The sequence below is a fragment of the Panthera pardus genome, unplaced genomic scaffold (genome assembly GCF_024362965.1).
Source record: "Panthera pardus isolate Hobbes unplaced genomic scaffold, ASM2436296v1 HiC_scaffold_21, whole genome shotgun sequence".
NCBI classification, from domain to species: domain Eukaryota; kingdom Metazoa; phylum Chordata; class Mammalia; order Carnivora; family Felidae; genus Panthera; species Panthera pardus.
Genome location: NW_026526777.1, coordinates 48923866 through 48947025, shown reverse-complemented (window position 1 = coordinate 48947025; position 23160 = coordinate 48923866). Strand labels below are relative to the sequence as shown.

Sequence of the window (23160 nt, the reverse complement as noted above, 5' to 3'; positions counted from 1 at the left end):
ATGACTTGAAGCCCAAATCAAGAGTCGGTTGCTTAACTGCAGGAGCCACTAAGGCGCACCTAGTCTGGCCTCTTCTAAAAAGCTTTAACGTCAGTGATACAGCGTAGGGTTATAGGTGAAAGATGAGCTTTTGCAACTTAACTGTGTTACTTGGATTAGTAAATTAGAATTACACTTAATTTTCATAAGCTTTTCCAAGGCTTAGCAATGAATTTAACTGCTCTGATGTATTCATGCCTAAATAATACATTCAGGTATAGTGACCTGCCTGAGTTCAGGCTGCTCCAGCAGAATACTGTAGACTGGGTGGCTTAAACAGCAACCGTTTATTTCTCACGGTTCTGGAGGCCGGCAAGTCCAAGGCTTGGTGTCTGTGGATGGCCCTCTTACGGGTTGCCGACTGCCCACTTCTCGTACCCTCCCATGGCAGAAAGAGGGCATGGGTGGCGGTCTCTCTTATAAAGAACTAATCCCGTAAAGCTCCAAGTGCACATGACTTCTAAACTGAAGTTGTATTCCAAGTTAAAGTATCTGTCAAGTAATAGAAGAGGTAAATCCAGAAGGACGAAAAGATGACAAAGGGAATCCCCAGAATATTGGTGTAGTCCCAGAATGGCAATCATGTAGCTGGCTGAGGGAGCATCCGGTGATGAATGAAATTCTTGCTATTAAAGATGCAACTTCATGCATCATTTAGAGAACTTCTTTACCAAACAACAGCATGTTTGGCACTCATAGCACTTAGTAAGTATTGAGTACAATTAAACATTGAACAACAAAGCACAATATATTTTCAGCATTTTCCAATCCATCGTATTCTTTTAAATTTCATGTTTACATGTATGGGTATGATGTAAAATTTGAAATGTGCATCATGAAAGTTTTAAGAAATTTGGAAGGTTTGTAGGTGATAATTTTAATTATGCAGCAACTGATGTTATAGGTTACAGGGTGGTCCATAATAATCAAACTTCACAAATTCAAGCTAGAACTTCTCCAAGGATAAAACTGTTTTTTAAAAATCACTGCTGTGGCCTGACTTTCTCTTGCCAATGAGATGGAAACCGTTGTATTTATTTTCTAACAGGAGGGGGAAAGGGATGTCTCCAGTCCCCATGTGTAGATGTCCCTGTTCTTATTTGTCTGGATGGCCTCCTGAGAGATGTAATACTGAGAGTGTGATTCTGCCCTTAGTTACCAATGACTGTTTCCTTAGCAAATTCATTAATCTCTCTTGTATCTCTCAAGTTTTGTCACCCATAAAATACCATTCAAATATTAGACTTCCCTGAAATATAGCTATTTTTCCACTTACTTTTGTTGCCTGTCAATACGACATTTTAAGACCAGCTTGTTAAATACATTATTTCATTTTAAATTAGTTAAAATCCAAGGCATTTGTTCTTTAAGCTTACTGTATCCTGGGGCAGATTTATCTGTTAGTAGTAACCACATTTGAAAGTAGGTTAAAGAATAGTATTGCCACAGGGGGTGGCTCAGTCACTTAAGCATCTGACTCTTGATGTCGGCCCAGATCATGATCTTGCAGTTCATGGAATCCATCCCCATGTAGGGCTCTGTGCTAACAGCGTGGGGCCTGCTTGGGATCCTCTCTGTCCCTCTCTCACTCTCTGCCCCTCCCTTGCTCATGCTCTCTCTCTCTTATAAATACATAAACTTAAAAAAAATTTTTAAAGAATAGTATGGCCACAATAATCCTAAGTCTTGAATATGCCAGAAACTAAGATCTTTGTTTTTATTGGAATTTATTGCTGTGTCACTGAAACAAATCTCTCATAGAAGATTTTCGAGTTTTTTATTGGCAGTGAACACTTTTTTTGTCTTTAGCTTCAACAGTAATAAATTTAGATATCAGATTTTATTGCCAAGAGAAAATACGTTATCCCTTGTGATAGAGGAATTTGGCTTGTTTCAAAGCAAAGGGTAAATCCTTGCATGTGGTATTTGTACTGCTGAACTGCATTGTGGGTTTTCTGCAGGGTCACTGTTTTGGAATTGATCATGAATTGATTACATGCCTCATGCTATAATTCTGGCACCTTTTATACTATTTGATTATGCCTTTTCTGAAAGAATATGTAATTCATTTCTTCTCTTTTTAAGTTTACTTATTTATTTTGAGAGAGAGAGCAAGAGAGAGCAAGCAGGGTAGGGACAGAGAGAGGGAGAGAGAGAAAATCCCAAGCAGGCTCCCCTCTGTCAGCACAGAGCCCCATTTGGGGCTCGAACTCATGAACCGTGAGATCATGACCTGAGCTGAAATCAAAAGTCAGATACTTAACCGACTGAGCCACCCAGGTATCCCTCTAATTCATTTCTTATAGTATAGACCTTGCGTGTGTGTGTGTGTGTGTGTGTGTGTGTGTGTGTGTGTCTGTGTGTGTACAAGGGAAAAAGAATAGCCATACAACTGAGAAAAGGGGCCCCTCATTCTCTTGAATCGGATTTCAAGATTGGCTGGATATTTCCTGAGAACACACAATCAGGGGCCAAGTGATTGAGAATATCTCTCTTTTCCTCTCCTCACTTATTCTCTTCTGTCTTCTATTCACTTCTTTCCCCCATATTCTAGGAGCCAGATGTTCAGAAAACATTCCACGTTATCACTCAAAGTTACCATTCTCAAGCCAGGAGCTGCTGCTCAGCATGTGGGTAATATAGCTGTGTCCACTTGCTGAAATAAATGAAAAAGCACAAGTAGAAAGAAATTCAGTGTATCATTCCAATAGATGTATGTTTCATGATCTCTGGATTCATATACTGTGAAGAAAAGAGCCACGGCTGGTGATAAACCTAATCTGGAACAATATACAAGCTTTTTTATAAAATTGATAACATTATAGAAAATTTGGAAGAATACAGAGAGCCACAAAGAGGAAAAATAACAACCCCAAAATGCCACTTAAGGTAAATTTGGAGAAGTAGTTCAGTTCAATATACCATAGTGGTTAAGAGAAAGCACTCCAGAGCCAAATGAAGTGTGGATTCTGGTTCTACCAGTTTGTGACCTTGGGCAGGTTACTCACTCAAGCCTGTCTGTGTCTCCATTTCTTCATATGTAAAATGGGCAAAATAATAGCATTTACTTATTAAATAATTTTTTTAATGTTTATTTATTTTTGGGAGAGACAAAGTACAAGCGAGGAGGGGCGGAGAGAGGGAGACACAGAATCTGAAGCAAGCTCCAGGTTCTGAGCTGTCAACACAGGGCCTGACGTGGGGCGCAAACTCACGGACCATGAGATTGTGACCTGAGGACGCTTAACTGACTGAGCCACCCAGACGCCCCCCGCCCCCACTGCTTTTTTTTAAATTTTATTTTTTTATTATTATTATTTTAAATAAAAAAAAAATAGGTTGTTTACCTTAAAATTCTTTTTCCTAGTGGGCGCCTGGGTGGCTCAATTGGTTAAGTATTTGACTCTTGATTTCACGTCAGGTCCTGGTCTCTCGATTCATGGGATCAAGCCCCACATTGAGCTCTGTGCTGACAGCATGGAGCCTGGTTAGGATTCTCTCTCCCCCGCAACCCCTCCCACTTGTGCTCTCTCTCTCTCTTGCTCTCCCCAAAATAAATAAATACACATTAGAAAAAAAAGAATTCTTTTTCTTGTGAAACTGCTGTTAGAATCTTCTAATTTTTTCCTTGTATTTTTTTTTTTTTTTGATGTGTTTTTGACTTACCTCTTGGAGTTCTACTAGATTTTAGCTTGCTGTAGTTAGTTGTAAGGGAATAATGGAAATTGAGTGAAACTGAATGAACCTGAGGCATGCAGTAGTATTTTAAATTACGTAGTACATGCAAGTGTTGTGTTAGTGGTATGCTAAAGATGACTGTACCATAACGTCTATGCCTTCTCTAAGTGGATTTGCGAATTTTCTTTAAAACTAAGACAAAAATGCTACTGACTATATTTTCTGGAAACTAATATGTGCAGTATACAGGGAAGGTGGACCAATAGTACCTCAGTTGTGATAGCGGATTAGCTTCACAGGAAATCAACAGGCCTCACAGATAATTGTATTTATGTTTTGAAGCCCCTGAAGAAAATGAGTTTTTGAAAGCCTTTTGGAAGTACAATTGAAGCTGTCTTTTTAAATGAAGAGAGACAATATCGCAGGCGCATCCTTGGCTCTCTGAGCACATTGGGAGATATTAGCCATTAATATCCAACTCTATCCCCAGATGCTTTTAGTTGTTCTTTGTTGTTTATTAATGGTTTTTTTTCATAGAAATAGAAGTGTTACTTTTGTACCTGTAACATATTCTTACCCATATGATGAAAGAAAACTAGAAAAAGATTTGCTTGTACTTTTCCACTTGAGTTTAGCTTATTTTTCTTCGAAGTGGGGTCCTGTTCATATGAGTGCCTGGGTATTAGGAAGCCGACTGATCTTTGATTTTACCTCCTCCCTCCAACGCTTCCTCTCTGCCAGTTGCCATTTCAGGTAAGGAAATGCAGGGCACTAAGCTGTCGTGGCTAGAAGAGCAAGGTAGAGCTCTCCTGCTTAGCCAGAAGTCTGGGAAACATTGTGTGGCTGTCTTACTGGTCACTTCGTGGTATCTGCCTTTTCTAAACACTTACAAGTACTTTGCTAAACCCTACGACTAATAGGCCTTCAAGTCTTTATAATGCTTTTTTATCAGAAGGGAAGGGTATATGTATGTGTGCTTGTTGTGGGCCCGTCCTGTACAAATAAACTGAAATAAAAATTAGAATTTCAGAAGCACTTCTGAAAAAGTGGGTGACCTTAGTGTTTGTTGTTCCAATTATAGACAATGATTTCCTTTTCTAAAATGAACTGTGGAAAGAATGCAGTGGGAAGACCACAATATCAGAATGCCAGTCTGGTTTGTGGGGAGACCTTAATAGAATTTGGGTTTATGGTTAAAAGCAGCTGTGTCTCTGATCACCTGCTGTTCAAAGGAGGGAGCACACACATATAGGCTGGTGTATACCTCAGCTTGCCTGCTGCCGGCACGTGTTTGTGCTTGGAAGAGGAGAAGATAAGTATTAATAGGGATTTTTTTGTTTGTTTACTTGTTAACTTGTTTGGTAAGAAGTAAAACTGATGTGCGTGTCATTTGTAATTATGTGCGGTTAGCCTCCGTAGTAGCACAACACATGGCCGTGGGTTCACAGAAGGTGAAAATTACTCCAACAAGCAACTTCCACAGATCAGGATTCTACCCAGTGCGAGTAGGTTCTAATTAGCTAAATGATGAAATGACTGTCTTCCCTTGATATATAATTCTTCTGGCTTCACGAAGTCACTTGAAAGCATACAAGCCTGAGATAAATTCCTTTACGTTCTTGTTTCAGCACATGACATATATAGTGCTAGGCTCTGGCATCAGAAGGTAGGTAGGTGTGCGTGTGCTCCCTGTCCTCAAGATACTGCAAAGTCCTCCTGACTTTAGATACTTATAACAGGTTTGATAAGTGAGATATATCCTTTCATCCATCTGTCCATCCGTCTGTCTTTCATTCCTTAAGTACCTGCTAATGCCAGACCTCGTTCTAAGCTCTGTGAGCAAGCCAAAAATAAGACAAAGCCTCCACTCCCCACCCCCACCCCCACCACTCCCCATCTACCTCACATTCCAATGGGGAAAGAGCATTGAACATCAGTACGTAATATAATGTTAGGTAATGGTGAGGGCTATGAAGAGAAAAAATAGTGCAAGGCATAAAAAAAAAGTACAGGGGAGAATGTGATCAACTCTGAGTAGGAAATAAGGTAAAGAAAATAATTTTAGGGGCACCTGGGTGGCTCAGTCGGTTGAGTGGCCGACTTCGGCTCAGGTCATGATCTCGCGGTCTGTGAGTTCGAGTCCCGCGTCGGGCTCTGTGCTGACAGCTCAGAGCCTGGAGCCTGTTTGGGATTCTGTGTCTCCCTCTCTCTGACCCTCTTCATTCATGCTCTGTCTCTCTCTGTCTCAAAAATAAATAAACGTTAAAAAAAAATTTTTTTTTAAAAAGAAAAGAATTTTAAATCTGGTTGAAGGATAAATAAGAGTGGACCAATTTCCTGTTGTCAACAGTGGTTCTCAGATTTAATCAGGTATAAAAAAGTGCTTTTTGCAGGACACAATAATGTGTTGTTATAATTAACCGTCAGGTATCTGAAAATGTCATTATTGATCTGAATTTGAAATCATGCTAGGCTTCTTTAAGGTTAATTAACAGTAGCAGGTTCTAACATTTAAAAATATGTTTAAGAAGAAAAACCTCACGCTTGAGAACATTGTGTAGGTGAACTTTTTCTGTCATTTGGGAAAAGATTGCTGTTATTCTGTTTTCTCATCAGAACAGTAGCGTTGTTCAGTAGCACAGTCTGAGAACTACTGCACTGTGGTCTGTTCATCGAATGGACAGTCACCTGTGTGGGAAGAGTTGGGATTCACTGTCTCTTGTCACAGGGAGCCCTTGCAGAAAGCTATTTCCAAGGGCTCTGGCTTGTTTTTATTGACCTGAAATCTCTCTGCCTCGTAACTTAGACCTCACTGTCCTTAGTTCTAACTCTCGAGTCGAATTATGGAAATAACGATCTATTTCTTAGAAATATTCATAGAAATAACAAGTAAAAATAATTTCAGAGGACCTTGCACAAGATTAAGGTCGATTATAAATGACAGTCAATACTGATGACGTTGTGTTACCTTTGGGGAGAAGAGGGTGCAGGTTGTCGGTGTGTTGTCATACAGGGCGAGGTGGGAATCTGTGGTCTGAAAGTCCTCCTCGTCAGAGCCATAGTTTGTTCCTTTCTGTATACCTTTTGTTTATGCCTTTCTTTCTCTGTGAGTCTTACCTGAGTAGCACTAGGGTTTAAAAGAGTAGTTCATCTGAAGTAGAAACAGGAAACCAAAAGTATAGGCAGAGGAAAATGCAATCTTAAGACATTAATGATTCTTCAAGGAAGATGAGACTAGATAACCAAAACCAAATTAGATGGTGTTAAAGTAGACTTTAAATTTAAGTCTTTGGGGCGCCTGGGTGGCTCAGTCAATTAAGCGTCCGACTCTTGGTTTCAGCTCGTGTCATGGTGTCACTGTTTGTGAGTTTGAGCCCTGCATCGGGCCCTGGGCTGTCAGTGTGGAGCCTGCTTGGGGTTCTCTCTCTCCCCCCTCTCTCTGTCCCTATCCTGCTCGTGCTCGCTCGCTCTCTCAAGGTAAATAAACATAAAAAATAAATAATAAATAAATTTAAGTCTTTTTGAGATTTAGGGAGAAAAAAGGACCATACATATTTCACACAACCTATGTATATTTATAATATGGATATCTCTGAGTACATATGTATATCTAGATCGCAAGTGATATATTACATCTAAAAATATATATAAATATAGCTAGATGGAGTATATGTCTTTCTGTGAGCTGTTTGTTTAGTGGTAGATAACAGATTGATACTGTGCTCTTCTCATATCTGTCCTGTTCCTCTGTCTGGAGTGGCAGGTAGGATCTGCTCAGCGATTCAAACTGTGAATATTTTAATTGATCAATCGTGACCTGTTAACCTCAGCAACTGAGCAGCTGCATAATGTGTTAGGTCATCATACCAATTATTAAGATTACATCATTGACCTGCCTTCCATTTTTTTGGAACATAGCGGGGAAAAACCCTAGATGTATGTCGGACTTCAAAATAAGTTGAAATGATGACTAAGAACAGTGATATCATCTATAATTTCATCACATCTAGTTGACTTGAGTAGTTAAGAGCCACTCAGTTTATACAATTACTTTTTTCTTTATTTTTAAAGTAAAGTACTAGCTTAAGAGCTGCATGAAGGGTTTTAGGGATATACAATTTTTCTTTTCTAAATTTGAAATACTTCTGCTGTGTTAGGGTGATCTACAGAGTGAATTTAATATAGTAATATGTGCATTAGCAGATATATACTTCTATGTACACTACATTAGTTCTAAGATATTTACCCGGTTTTTGTACTTTGAAAGGTTCATGTTTTAATTCATCATAAAAACATTCAAAATAAAAATCTCTGAAATTTGTATTATTTTTCATTTCCCTAAAATATGACAGATTTTGAAATAGATTGATTTTTAAAAAAGAAGTCTCTTTTTTAACATGCAGAGATGCACACATCCACCCTACTGCCCCTTGGGACAGAAAAAAATGTATTTCCTAGCTTGGCACGTCCATTGCTTCTCCTGAAGTAGATTGCCTGCACCCAGTGCTGCCAGAAGAGGTGCAGTGAGTAAGGAAGGGTGCCTATTGTTTAGTGCTCTGTAGCAAAAGAACTGGGGGAAAGAAAAAAAGGATTAAGTTTGACTGGTGTTGGCTCTGGCTTTTCTGCATTCCAAACCGTCTGAGGCACAGAGCGAGAGCAAAAGAGAGAGAGAGAGCAGGAACGCCAGCCAGTGCGAGCATGGGCGAGGACAGGATACAAGTGTTTTGAGTTTCTGACTGGCATGCCGGAAGGATCATGTTAGCAACACCCAGAAACTTCGCAGAATGCAGACCCCAGGTAAGAGCTCCTCGAGTCTGTCTGAGTCTGAAATTAAGTTTGGATATATTTAAAGGGAATGTGGAGATTTATTTTTATTACACAGATGCAGTGGCTGCTAACCTTTATGATTATTGGCTTTAAAGAAATAGGTGGGCTTTCATTCCTGTCAGTTCACAGGAATATTGTGTTGAGGCTCTCGGCATGCCAGTACAAAAATCAGCACAAGACAAGCCATTTGAGAAACTAAGATTAATTAAAAGGGCAACGATCATAGCAAAGTATTAACAATGCAGCATTTACTTGTTCTTTTAATAATTTGAAGTGGACTCTTATTCTGGATCTTACCCAGAATTCTTTATGAGATGTTAAGATGACTGGAAATGGATGCAACTCATTTCTCTCTGAGGAAGACAAAATATATTGACCATCAATAAGAACTTAACAGTCTTGCTTGAGTCTCAGAAGCACGTAAATAAATGTGTCATTCAGAAAGTTCAACAGGTTGGATCTGTACATAACAGTAGAGCATTCAAACGAGAACTTGGCTTGTTCTTTCTGTCCAGGGTAGACTTTTAATATCTTTTGCCAATAGATGACAAGTTAGAGTCTTTAACCAGTTAGCCCACTGAAAATTAAATCTGAAAGAGATTTTAGAGATCATCTATAGGCCAATCTCTACATTTTCAGTAAGAACATTGAGGTCTAGGGGATTTAGTGCTTGCTCAAGATCACAGATCTAGAAACAGAATTGAAATGAAAATCCCTATCTCCTGATTTTCAGTTTACTGTTGTTATCGTGGTACCAGTTACAGTTAGGTTTTATATTTTATCTGTGCTGTATCTGTCGGCCTCAAGTGCCATAAATTACTGCATAAATAGACAAATGCATCATCATAAACCTAGATTAAAATCTTGTGGGAAGGAGATATTGGGGGCTGGATGTCATCAAATCAATGCTAATATCATGCTCTTGATCAAATATATATAACAAAGTATCAGAAAAAAATGGCTTTCAGTTAAGGAAAATGGCTATGATTTACATGTTGTTATATACGCAGTTACATAGCTGTGGCATATTCTGAATATTTGTATATGAAATTGAAACTCTTTCAAATTGACTTCAGTATCTCTTAAAGACTTTAGGACTTAGCAATTTCCTGTATACTTTAAGTTAGTAAAGGTTGTATCTAATTTTTTTACTTGTATCTATTACTAGAGGCAAAAAATCGTTCCATGTTCACTGCCTTTCCTGTGTTTATTTTTTTAAATGTGAGACAACAGTTTTAAATTATCTAACAGTTTGGACCGATCGCTTTCTTATCCAAGGCCCAGCTCTGTTTCTCTCCATTTAAAAGGGTCCTCTGTTACTTCACTTCATGAATTGTGTGTTAGAGGATAACTTAAGTTGAGAATCTCGAGAGTCACCACAGACAGTGAACATCTGTCTTCATACATTTTCATTTAGTCTCTAAAAAAGGTTGCTGCCCTTTCCATTTTTGTGCAGACCATTGTGGGGTTGAGAGAGGCCACACTATCCTAGTGAGCTAAATAGTAGAGATAGCCGCTGTCAAAAGGATCTGTCATGGCTCTTAACAGCTCCTGGGAACAAGTTCGCTCCATTTGGCTGTAAGCACAGTGCAAGGATGTGGCCCTTTTGTGTTACAGCCTGACCTGCTCATTCCAGTTTTTGACTGGGCCTGTGTGGTGATTTACAAGTCTGTGTGGGATGAGCAGTAAGTTGTAAGGAATGGTTTCATTACCGCTCTCGGCTATCGGAAACCAAATTACAAAGTCCCACCCAGTGGGAAACAAGAGACGGTTTGTCTTAGTGCAGGATCCATTATTTAAGCACACTGTTTATAAGAGGACTTGATGACTGTGAACATGAGGACATAATGCTCTACCCAGTTAGCAGTGCCCGTGTGGTATTACACATGGCTGGGATTCGTCTCTGGTCTTTTATGTTTCGTGGAGTATGTGAAAGGGTTGCCATGATATGTGTGTGTATGTGTGTATGTGTGTGTGTGTGTGTGTGTGTGTGTGTGTGAGAGAGAGAGAGAGAGACAGACAGACAGACAGATACTAAGATGGACATTTGGCCTGAGTATATTTCTCCATGTCAGAAACAGTCAGAGGTCATTAATCTAGTGCTGGTATTTTACTGACCTAACTTGAAAGAAACTATTTTATTAACCAAACTAACCATTCTAAAACTCACTACCATGCCTTAGAAAGAGAAAATATTAGAAAGAAACACATATTCCTTTTTCTCTGAATACAGCTGTAAGATTATGCATGTTTATACTTTCTGTGTTAAAGAAAAGCAGTCATAAGGTGCCCATTTTATGACTAAAGATAATATCTAAATGGAAGTCGAATGGGTGAAGTGAAATGAGTAGCATGAGAAAAGAAACTCTCATATGGATGTGAAATAATTCTCTTTGGACCAGTGTTTTCTTGAAGGCAGACTCATTTTCACTCTTCATGGTTTTTCCTTGATACTGATTTCTTTAAAATGTTTTTTTTCGTGAAATATATATCTCTGTCTCCATAGAAATACAGTTCCTATACTAAATTCTCAAAGAGCCCTGTAACATAGCTATGACATTTGTCATAATTTGATTTACAAGATTGGCTCTGGGTGATTAAAACTTTTGTCTCTTTCAAAGGACTTGATCTTTCTCCTTTTTCACTATAGTTTCTTTCTACCTCTTAGGTATAATTTTGTGTTTTGTATCCCAGTTAAAACCTTAAGAATGAAATCTTTTCAGACAAAAGTGAAGGCAAAAGACAGACCAAGAGCAAGGGCTTGAGGCTGGACACGCAAAATGCTCTAAGTCGTCAAATTAATTCTCTACTCATAAAAGTTACCTGATAATTCACTCAAAACTCTGGGAATCCTTTTATGTATACAACATGGGTGGATTTCCCCTTCTGCCTCATTCTTGACCTTCACTAACCTCTGGAGAGAAAAAGTGTTACACTCTGGTTTTGTTCTTTCTTTTTCTCTTCTGTTCTTTTATGTTCTCGTGCTCTCTAGTCGTTGTTCCTGGTGGTTCTTGTTTTTAGTTCCCTGTATATCAGTTTTAATAAAGAAACAGGTGACTATTGTGAAATCAAGTTCACCAGATTCTTACACTTGAGTTACATAAACTTCCTTAAAATATGTAGTTCTTAGTGCAGAGAGGGAAACAAAATGGTTATGTTCTGTTGTTTACTAGTGAACCGTGATTAAAAAAATGAGTCATGACTCAGCAATATGACTTCTGTTATAGTTGTCTTCTTCTTCTTCTTCTTCTTCTTCTTCTTCTTCTTCTTCTTCTTCTTCTTCCTTATTTTATTTATTTATTTTTTTGTGTGTGCTCATTGGGATTCAGTCTACCAGATTCCACATTTAATTATGGGTATGATCTCAGCTTGTGTTTGGAAGCCTTAAGCATTGCCAGTGATAATACTTTCTTTGTACATACTTGACAAGTAGGAGAGATTTACTGAATCAGTCATTAAAATTCAGATGAAGGTCTTTATCTTTTCTAGTGTCCTCCTTGTGCCTACTCAGACTTTACCATTCAGTTGAATTAGGAGTACTATGAAGTTAAACACTGGAGAGAGAGCCAGTGAGTTCTTATCAATAATTTGACTCTGTAGAGAGTCTGCATTTCCGTCATTCTCAGGTTTACGGTATTTTAGGAATAAATGAATTGCTGAAGCAGCAACTTGAAAAGTTATTTTAAGTTACAGCAGTCCTGTTCTTTGAAGAAGAAACTACCTGGTCCTGCTTGCTCTTTCTTGACAGGATTTCTAAAGTAAGCAACTTAAGATGCCAGGATCAGGCAAGGGTCATTCAGGATCAGGTGTCACGCAGTCAACCTGTTGGACGAGTTGCTAACTCTGATGTCTTGCATCTAATTCCAAAGACTATGGAGTACCTTTGAAAGATTTTAACAGCACTGTTACATAGTTAACTATTCATGGATACTACCTTTAGTTAATATGAAGAGGAGAAAAACTGGATATTCTTCTGCTCTTTAATATTCTGGTTTGTAACTTTTTTGTTAAATTATACTCCAAACAGGCCATGTGTAGTTGATTTGATTTCTTGTCTTTTGAGTCACGTAGGAGAAGGTAAGGTGTTTGCGTCTCTTCTTCAATAACTCCTTTTGCCAGAATATAAAATAATTTATTTTCTGCCCCCCCGTTTAAAGAATGATGTGTCAAAGTGAGTGCAAGAAGAGCCCCCCCAAAACAAACAAACAAAACTAGCCAGTGTGAATATATAGAAAGAAATGGGTTTGCTTAGTCAAAGAACAGGACAAAATGTAATAAGTCTGTTAACAGGGAATGATAATCATCTTTTGTGTAGCAAGAGTTCGTTGTAAAGAGCTCATTTCTAAGAGTTTGCTCTATATGGTTATATAATATTTGTTACTGGCATTTTCTCAAAGTATGGGAAATAATCACTCAAAGAAAAGGTAATAGGTTATTTAATTGCTTTCTGCATGTGGTTAGAGGAACAGCATCACATAGTATTTGGTCTGATTTTTGTGAGTCTCCATTACACAGCTGAAATTTAAGAAGATTTTTAATGAATTGAAGTCTATTTTATCTTCTGTATAATTTGCTTACATACATCATGAGATTTTCCTTGAAGCATTTTGCCTCCACTTAAAGTTCAGGGAACCATCACAGTGGTTTGCCAGTATTATCATTTTGATCATAAGTATTTGCATAGTAGCTACAATTGCTAAAATTTTGAAACAGGTTTTTAGTAATTTTAGTTTTATTCATTTCCTTCCCTTATAAACGCAGCACTCAGTATTTATACTTGACTGATGATCAGCTTTTAAAGGTAAATTTTTTTAAAAGTTGTTTGTTTTCAGTTGAACATGGTGTCAACCATTTTTACTAACAAAACCAAAAACGTGGTGTAAAGAAGAAATCCTAGGAGTTACTGCTGTCATTACAGGAATGACAACCCATCTCTCTTGGAAACATTTTTTAGCTTATACAAAACCAACATATACTATGCAGAGGGAATTTATTGTAATGAAAAAGGCAGAAGTCTAGTGGAAGTAGATTTATTTGTCCCCTGTGCCTCAGTAGAACTGTTTTGGTCAACCCTTGATGATATTACTTGATTTCAAGGTTGTTTTTGGTGGGGCAGAGAGGCAGGGTGCGCGTTTGTTTTGTTTTTAAATAGGAAGGTATTTAAAAACCAGAAGCCAGGCTTTTGTCTCGTCCTTTAAAAAGAAAATCCAACTAATTATTTACCAGGTTTTTTTTCGGAAACATATGTTCCTGTGAGCAAACTGTAAAATGTATTTGACAATGAAATTTTAATTAACAAGAAATAGTGAGCTTCAAGGGTATGACTATTTCATTACTACAAAAGTACAATAATTTATGACAGCGTCCCACTAGGTTTCTCCCAGTGTCAGCAATTATAAACCCATTTTCATTCTGCTGGTTCTTGAATTAAATATTTAAAGACGGACTTTTTATTTCTTTTTCCCTTGTCAAACCCACATTAAAGGAGAATGGAAGCTGTTGTAAGACTCTTCAGGTTTAGTCCAGATGTTGCTTATGTTATGTTTTTCTCTGACAGTCTGAAACGAGAAATTTTATTATTTTATTTCAGTATAGTTGACACACAATATTACATTAGTTTCGGGTGTACAACATAGCGATGAACCTTCTCTGTGTTGTGCTATGCCTACCACAAGTGTAACTACCATCTGTCCTGACATCACTATTACAATATCATTGACTATATTCCCTATGCTGTGCCCGTTATTCCTGTGGTTTACTCATTCCATAATTGGCGGCCTCCTTCTCCCACTGTCCTTTGCCCATTTCATCCTCCCTTCTCCCCTCCGCTCTGGCAACCGTGGGTTTGCTCTCTGTATTTATAGGTCTGATTCTGCTTTTCATTTGTTTATTCATTTATTTTGTTTGAAAAGAGAAATCTAAAAATTTTATTACCCACTCATTATATATAACAAACTCCTACACATCAATGAGAAAAAGGCAAGACTTGAATGCCAGTTTTGCAGAAGAAGTGATCCAGATGGCCATTCCATATACGAAAAGGTGCTCAGTTTTATTAGTTCTCAGGGAAATGCAAATTTAAACCAAAATGGAATGTCAAATGTCTAAAATGAGAAAAATAGAAAATACCACATGTTGATAAGACTCCAGAACAAAAGGAATTTTTATACTGCCGATGGAAATATAAATGTACACAACTACTTTGGAGCACTAGATGACAATATCTAGTAAAGCTAAACAATGCTCCATGATTCAGCAATTCCACTCTTATTTATGTGCCAATAGAATGCATAAATAGGGTCACCAAAAAAACCTGCACAAAAATGTTCACAACAGCACCATTCATAACAACTAAAAATCAGAAACTACCCAAATGTTCATCAGCAATGGAATGGATAGAATGGTTTGCTTACACAATGGAATTCTATACAGCGTTGACAAAGAACAAGCTACTGCTTCATGCAGCAGAGTAAATCTCACAAATGTATGCTGAGCATAAAAAGTTAGTCTCAAGTATATATACACAGTGTGATTCTACTTACATACGGTCCACATGTATCTGAGGTGATGGAAATCAGCATAGTGATTATCTGTATGGGGTAATGACCGAAAAGGGTGCATAAAGGAGGTGTCTTGTTGCTGGCAATGTTCTGCTTTGTCTTGTTTTGTTTAATCCCACTGCTGCTTATTGGGATGAGTTCCATTTGAGAAAATTTATTGACCTGTATACTCATTATTTTTATACTTTTCTGAGCGTATCATATACATCAGTAAAGGATTTGAGAAAAGACATTTCTATAATTCCTTCATTTTGATTTTAAAAAATCCAAAAAACAAAACAAAAAACTTTGAGCAAACTTGTAAGATGTTGGTGTGATATTCTTTGAAAGTCTCTTTTGTTTATGTAGGAGATGAGTAATGATGCCATATTTATTTTCTTATTGAAAGTCGTCTAGTTGGTGTGTGCATCCAAGGACTTTACATTTTGGGTCATTTAAAGGGTTCTATGGGGAGGGCATCTGAGAGACCAGGCTTGCATGTGCATCTTCAAAATAAAATTGCACTATGCAACTGTGCGGACAGCTCGGAGCCCAGAGCCCGATTCAGATTCTGTGCCTCCCTCTCTCCTGCCCCTCCTCCATTCATACTCTGGCTGTCTCTCAGAAATGAATAAACATTAAAACAAAAAATTTTAAAAAATTGCACTATGCAAATCATAGGCTTTTGGCAAGCTCTGAGCATACCATATAAAATACTAATTTTCATATGTAATACCTCAATTATAAAAGTATTTTATAATAAGGGGGAAGATGGTAGACGGGAGGATCTTGAGCTCACTTCCTCCCATGGAGACTCCAAGGATTCCACTACATACAATGCAGCTCACTCTGAAAATGACCTGAGGACTAGCCAAATAGCTCGTCCACAGCTTCAGAATAAAGAAGAGCCACGTTGGGAATGGGAGGAGGGGCAGAGACACAGTCAGGAAGCAAACCCCTGGCATGATGACCCATAAGTTGGAGGAATACCACAGGCAGGAGTGTCCTCCCTGAGAACCGAGGGGATAAAAGCCCATATTGGGCACCCCAACTCTGGGAATCTGCAGGAAAATGAGCTCACACAATATTTGCCTTTGAAAATTAGTGGAGTTTGGGGCGCCTGGGTGGCGCAGTCGGTTAAGCGTCCGACTTCAGCCAGGTCACGATCTCGCGGTCCGTGAGTTCGAGCCCCGTGTCAGGCTCTGGGTTGATGGCTCGGAGCCTGGAGCCTGTTTCCGATTCTGTGTCTCCCTCTCTCTCTGCCCCTCCCCCGTTCATGCTCTGTCTCTCTCTGTCCCAAAAATAAAAATAAAAAAAAAAAAGTTGAAAAAAAAAATTAAAAAAAAAATGTTAAAGTTCAATGTGGTAAAGATAACATTAAAAAAAAAAAAAAAAAAAAAAAGAAAGAAAATTAGTGGAGTTTAACTCCAGAACACTTAGCTCTAAGAAACTTGAGACTCCACTCTTAAAGGGCCAGCACATTACATTGCTTGGTTCAAGACCCAGCACAGAGGTAGCAGTTGGAAAAGCACCTGGGTTCAACATGAAGATTTATTGACTAATTTTAGTGCAAGTGTTGAAGGGTAAAGGACCTCTAGGAACTTGCCCCAGGAATAGAAATGCTGGTGGGCACCATTTTTCTCACCCTTTTTTAGCCTCGCCAGCTGGACGCTGGCAGGAGTCACTTCTGTCCCAGGGTCTTCACCTACTTTGCCAGCACAACTCACCCCACTCTGGCATTTCCCTGTGGACCTGCCCCACCCAGCCTGCCTGCAATGTGCCTAACCCTCCTACACCCAGCAGGCAGCCTCATTTGGGCCTGGTGTTCCTCCAAAGTGACTACCTCCCCACCACACAGCAGGCAGCCGCAGCCGGAACTGATGCTTCTCTAACACTGCTCCTTCCCAGTGGGGGGTGGGGACCAATCCCACCCATCAACACACCAGCTGTACCAGGGGCTAGCCCTGCACCCCAGCACACCCATAGCTGTCATGGTCCAGTCACAAGAGGGCTTCTGCAGCCCATACAAGGGACACCCTCAGAATGTGTCGCTCTGATGATTAAGGGGCAGGATGCCTTCTACCTAAGGCCACTAGTATTAAGACCAGTAGACATAGCTGATCTGCCTAATACATAGAAATAAATACAGAGAATCAGATAAAATAAAGAGAGGAATATGTTCTAAAGGAAGAAAGAAGACAAAACCTCAGAAAAATAATCAAAATTGAGGTAAGCAATTTGTCGGATAAGGGGTTCAAAGTAATGCTCATAAAGATTCTTACTGAAATTGAGAGAGGAAAGGATGAACTCAGTGAGAAGTTCATCAAAGAGAGAAAATACTCTCAGAGCTGAAGAATAAAATAACTGAAATGAAAAACAGACTTGAGAGAATCAGCAGTCTGGAAGATAGGATAGTGGAGATGACCCAACTTAAACAACAATAAGAAAGAATTTTTAAAAATGAGGATAGGTGGGGCGCCTCGGTGGCTCAGTCAGTTAAGCATCCGACTCCGGCTCAGGTCACGATCTTATGGTTTGTGAGTTTGAGCCCCGCGTTAGGGTTCACGCTGGTGATGTGGAGCCTGCTTGGGATCTCTCTCTCTCTCTCTCTCTCTCTCTCTCTCTCTCTCTCTCTCTTTCATAAATAAATAAACAAACTTAAAAAAAAATGAGGATTAGGTTAAAGGATTATCTCCTCTTGGAGATAGCATCAAGCACGCTGACATTTGCTTTATAGGGTTCTCAGAAGTAGAAAAGAGAGAGAAAATGGGGCAGAAAACCTATTTGAAGAAATAATAGCTGAAAACTTCCCTAACCTGGGGAAGGAAAGAGGAATCCAGGTCCAGGAAGCACAGAGATCCCCAAACAAGATGAACCTAAGGAGGTTCAAGCCAATACAAATAATGATGAAAATGTCCAAAATTAAAGAGAGAATCTTAAGAGCAGCAAGATAAAAGCAAATAGTTTTGTACAAAAGAATCTTAAAAACAGCAAGAGGAAAGCAAATAGTTACGTACACGCCCATAAGGCTATCACTTGATTTTTTCAACAGAAACTCTGTGTGCCAAAAGGAAGTGGCATGATATATACAGAGTGCTGAAAAGAAGAAACTTACAACCGAAAATATGCTACCCAGCAAGGTTATTATTCAGAATTGAAGGACAAATAGTTTCTCAGACAAACAAAAGTTAAAGGAGTTCATCACCACTAAACTTGCCTTATAAGAAATGTGAAAATGACTTTAAGCAAAAAGGAAAGACCCCTAACCAAGAAGGGACAAAATTTCACTGGTAAAAGCAAATCTATAGAAAAGGTAGTAAGTAGATCAGACTTTTAAGCTAATATGAAGGTTAAAAGACAAAAGCACTAAAATCAGTGGTATCTGTTAAAATTAGTTAAGGGAAACACGAAATAAAAAGATGTATAATGTGACATGCATAAAACGTGGAGGGGAGGAGTAAAAATGTGCTTTTAGAATATGTTTGAACTTAAGCAACCATCAACTTAACATAGACTGCTGGATATATACATAGGATGTTGTGTATGAACCTCATGGTAACCACAAATCAAAAACCATAATAAATACACACAAAATAAAAAGGAATCCAAACATAATAGTAAAGAAAGTCATCAAATCACAAGGGAAGCAAGCAAGAGAAGAAGGTAAGAACTGAGAAGAACTACAAAAACAACCAGAAAACAATGAACAAAATGGCACTAAGTACAGACCTATCGATAATTCCTTTAAGTACAAATGGACCAAATGTTCCAATCAAAAGACACAGGGCAGCTGAATGGATTTAAAAAACCAAGACACATCTATATGCTGCCTACAAGACACCACTTCAAATCTAATGACACTTATAGACTGCAAGTGAAGGGATGGAAAAACGATGTTTCATGGAAATAGAAGGAGTACGTATATATATCACATCTTCTTTATACATTCATCTATGAATGGACACTTAGATGGCTTCCATATCTTGGCTATTGTAAGTAATAGCTGCCGCTGCTTGTAAAAAATTTAAACCGAGCCCAGGTGTAAAAGCTCTTCCTTCCCCTATACTCCAGGAATTCTGTTATTTTCTGCACATGTAACCACAATTAACAATTAAAATTTATACTTCCAGATTCTATTTTTTCTGTGTTTTGTTTTCTACAGAATCAAACAATACATATTGTAGTTCCACTTGCATTTTTCACTTTAGAATATACTGTAGGCTGTTTCTAGTAATAGTGGGCAAGGGTTTCTGAATAATCCACTGAAAACAACCAAGTGGGACAAACATATATATTTTAAGCTGTCTTCCTTAAAAACTTCAGAAAGATGCTTCTAAATAACCCACAGATCAACAAAGAAATTGTAATGGAAGTTATAAAATATTTTCAACTGAATGATGATGAAATATTACATATCAAAACTAGTATGATTTAACTAGAATAGAACTTGAAGTTAGAAAAATAACACCATAATAAAGAAAATGAAGGAAAAAAGGATAAAAAGTAGGAATTAAATCAGACATGCAGCAGGAAAGGGCTCCTGGGTGGCTTTGGTTCAGGTCATGATCTCATGGTTCATGGGTTCAAGCCCCATGTCAGGCTCTAAGCTGTCAGCACAGAGCCTGGAGCCTGCTTCAGATTCTGTGTCTCCCTCTGTCTCCACCCCTCCCCCGTGCACAGTCTGTCTCTCTCTGTCTCTCAAAAATTAATAAACATTAAAAAAAAATTAAAAAGAAAACATGCAGTAGAAAAAAATCAACAAAGAGCGAGTTAATTGAAAAGACCTAAAATTGACAAATCTGGCAAAACTGATCATGAAAAATATAATTATTATCAGGAAGGGAAAAAAGTACATTGCTCTTGATCTTATATACAATAAAAGTATTTATAAGATATTATGAACACCTTTATAAAAATGAATTTTAATATCAGTTGAAATAGTAAAACTTGCAGGAAAATACAACTCACTGAAACTGACACAAGAAGTAATAGACTATCTGAATACTCCATAACTATTACAGAAATTGAATCTGTAATCAAGATCTTCTCCACAAAAAAAATCTAAGCCTAGAAGACTTTGCTTAAGTATTCTAGCAAACATTTAAGAAAGATATCATTTCAAAGTACACGATTTTTTCTAAAAAGAAGAGAGACCATATGCATCATCTAATTTTATAAGGCTAGCATCACTTTTATACCACCTAGCAACAACATTACATAAAAGGGCAGTTATAGGGTAGTCTTATTCATTAGCATAGACGCCAAAATCCTAAACAAAATATTGGCAAGTGGAATCATACTTTATGACAAATTTGGGTTTATAATACCAATGCAAATTTCATTTAATATTTAAAAATGATATAATTCACTATTAACAGACTGAAGGAGAAAAACCTTTAAATCATCTCAATTGGTGCAAAAACCACATTTGATAAAATTTAACAACCATTCATATGAACTCTTAGCAAAACAGGAATAGAAAAGAACGTCCTTATTTTAATAAAGGATATCTACAAAACCAGTTAGCAAACATCCTACTTAGTGGTTAAAAGCCTTTCAGATGAAGATCAAGGCCAGGAGGTCCACTCTTACCACTGCTATTTCACATTTACTGGAGGTCCCAGTTAGTACAGTAGGGCAAGAAAATATATAAGGATGGGGAAGACACAAAATATTTATAATTTGCTGATGATGTGTTTAGGAAAACAAACAAAAATACTGAGTTTAGCAAGATTGCTAGATACAAAATCCATAAACAAAAAGCAATTGTATCTCTATATACAAACAACAAACTGAAAGTGAATTTTTTTTTTAAAAAAAGGTACTGTTTACGGTGACATAAAATATCATTACTTAGGAGTATATTTAACAAAAGATGTGCAAAATATCTAAAAATCCAAGTGTAAAACTTTATTTAAAAAATTATGGAACTATCAGGGCGCCTGGGTGGCTCAGTCGGTTAAGCGTCCGACTTCGGCTCAGGTCATGATCTCATGGTCCGTGAGTTCGAGCCCTGCGTCGGGCTCTGTGCTGACAGCTCAGAGCCTGGAGCCTGCTTTGGATTCTGTGTCTCCCTCTCTCTCTGACCCTCCCCTGTTCATGCTCTGTCTCTCTCTGTCTCAAAAATAAATAAACATTAAAAAAATTAAAAAAAAAATTATGGAACTATCAAGGTTTCTGGAATCAGAATACTAGGTTGTAGGATATTAATTTTCTGCCATATTCCTTTAGTCATTCAATGAAGTCCTGGTAAAAATTTCACAAGAGGTTTTAGTTTTGCAAATGGATTGTAAAGTTTATATGGCTCTGCAAAGGCCCAAAGATAACCAAAAGCTTTAAAAGAAATAAAGCTGGGAGGACTTGCTCTGTCATTTCTCCAGACTTTTAAAAAGCTATAGCAAGAGCAATTGAGACAAAGTGGGATTGGTGTTAGAAATGGACCAATAGAAGAGAATAAAGAGTTCAGAAACAGATCTATGCATATATGTAAATTTTATTTCTGATAAAATTAGAACTGCAGAGTGGTGGGGAAATTAGGGTCTTTTCAGTAAATGGTACTGGATGAACTGGATGTCTCTATGGAAAAAGAAATGAAAGTAGATTCCATCTTTACATCTTACACAAAACTAAATCCATGTAGATTGTAGACCTAAATATAAAAGACAAAATAACACTTAAATGTATCATAACATATTTATAGTTTTAGAATAGAGAAATAATTTTTAAGTCAGAAAAAACACTAACTATAAAGAAGAAAAAAGTAGGGGCACCTGGGTGGCTCAGTCAGTTCAGTGTCTGACTTCAGCTCAGTTCATGATCCCATGGTTTGTGGGTTCAAGCCCCGCATTGGGCTCTGTGCTGATGGCTCAGACCCTGGAGCCTGCTTCCGATTCTGTGTCTTCCTCTCTCTCTCTCTCTCTGTCCCTCCCCTGCTTGCACTCTGTCTCTCTTTCTCAAAAGTAAATGAACATTTAAAAATTAAAAAAAACAAGTGTTAAATGTTACTATATTAAGGACTTAAGTTCATCAGGAGACACTGCTGAGAAAGCAAAAAGTCAAGCTACATGAACCAGCAAAGAAATTGATTGTAACAAAATAAATCAAGCCCTCTTACAAATTAATAAGAAAGACCAAGCCCAATAGAAAAATGGGCAAAAGACTTGATTAGGCACTTCACAAAAGAAGATGACCAAACGATCATATACATGGGAAGAGGTGCTCAGCCTGATTAATAATCAAGGGAACTCAAGTTAAAACTATGACAGAATACCCACTATGTGACTTCTGGGTTGGCTGAAATTTAAAGCCTGATAAAACCAAAGGTGTCAAAGATCTAGAACAATGGGAACTCTTACGTTGCTAGTGGGAGTGAAAATTTATACAGTTTCTTTAGAAAACAATTTGGCATTATCTGGTAAAACTGAAAACAGTGCTAACCCAACAAAAATACATGCTTATGTACATGGTGATGCATATACAAGACAAGCAAACATCTGTAATAGCCTCAAACTGGATACAACCTGGAAACAAAATCAGTAAATCTTTTTTAAGATAGTCATGCAATGGAATACAGTAATTAAAATGAAGAAACTATAGAGACACACGATGATACTAACAAGTCTTGAAAATACAGAGTAAAAGAAACCAAACCCCAAAATATGCCTGTTGTTTTATACCATTTATGTAAAATTGAAGAAAAGAGGAAGACAAAACTATGTATTGAGGGATGCACGTTTGAGTTTTAAAACTGTAAATAGAGGGGCGCCTGGGTGGCTCAATTGGTTGGGCATCCAACTTCGGCTCAGGTCATGAACTCACTTTTGTCGGTTTGAGCCCTGCACTGGGCTCTGTGCTGACAGCTCAGAACCTGGAGCCTGCTTTGGAGTCTATGTCTGCCTCTCTCTCTCTGTTCTTCCCCTGCTCATGCTCGCTCTCTCTCTCTCTCTCTCTCTCTCTCTCTCTCAAAAATAAATAAATATTTAAAAAAACTGTAAATAGAAGCAAAGAATATTTACCATAGAAGTCAGAGTTGTCATTATCTGTAGGGGGAGGGGGTTGGGATCAGTATAGGATATTT

General features: G+C 38.0%; 1 protein-coding gene across 11 annotated transcripts in view; it reads left to right on the top strand.

Moving 5' to 3' along the window:
• RASAL2 (RAS protein activator like 2) overlaps positions 1-23160 on the top strand; it is a 358056-nt gene that overhangs the window by 208304 nt on the left and 126592 nt on the right. Inside the window, exon 1 of one of the 11 annotated variants that reach the window (XM_019426091.2) lies at positions 8222-8514. The exons of the other annotated variants lie outside the window; for them this stretch is intronic. Within the exon in view, the coding sequence (XP_019281636.1) occupies positions 8502-8514 (13 nt within the window). The 5' untranslated portion in view covers positions 8222-8501. Of the gene's footprint in view, positions 1-8221; positions 8515-23160 lie in introns of those variants that run through there. 11 annotated transcript variants of the gene reach the window in all.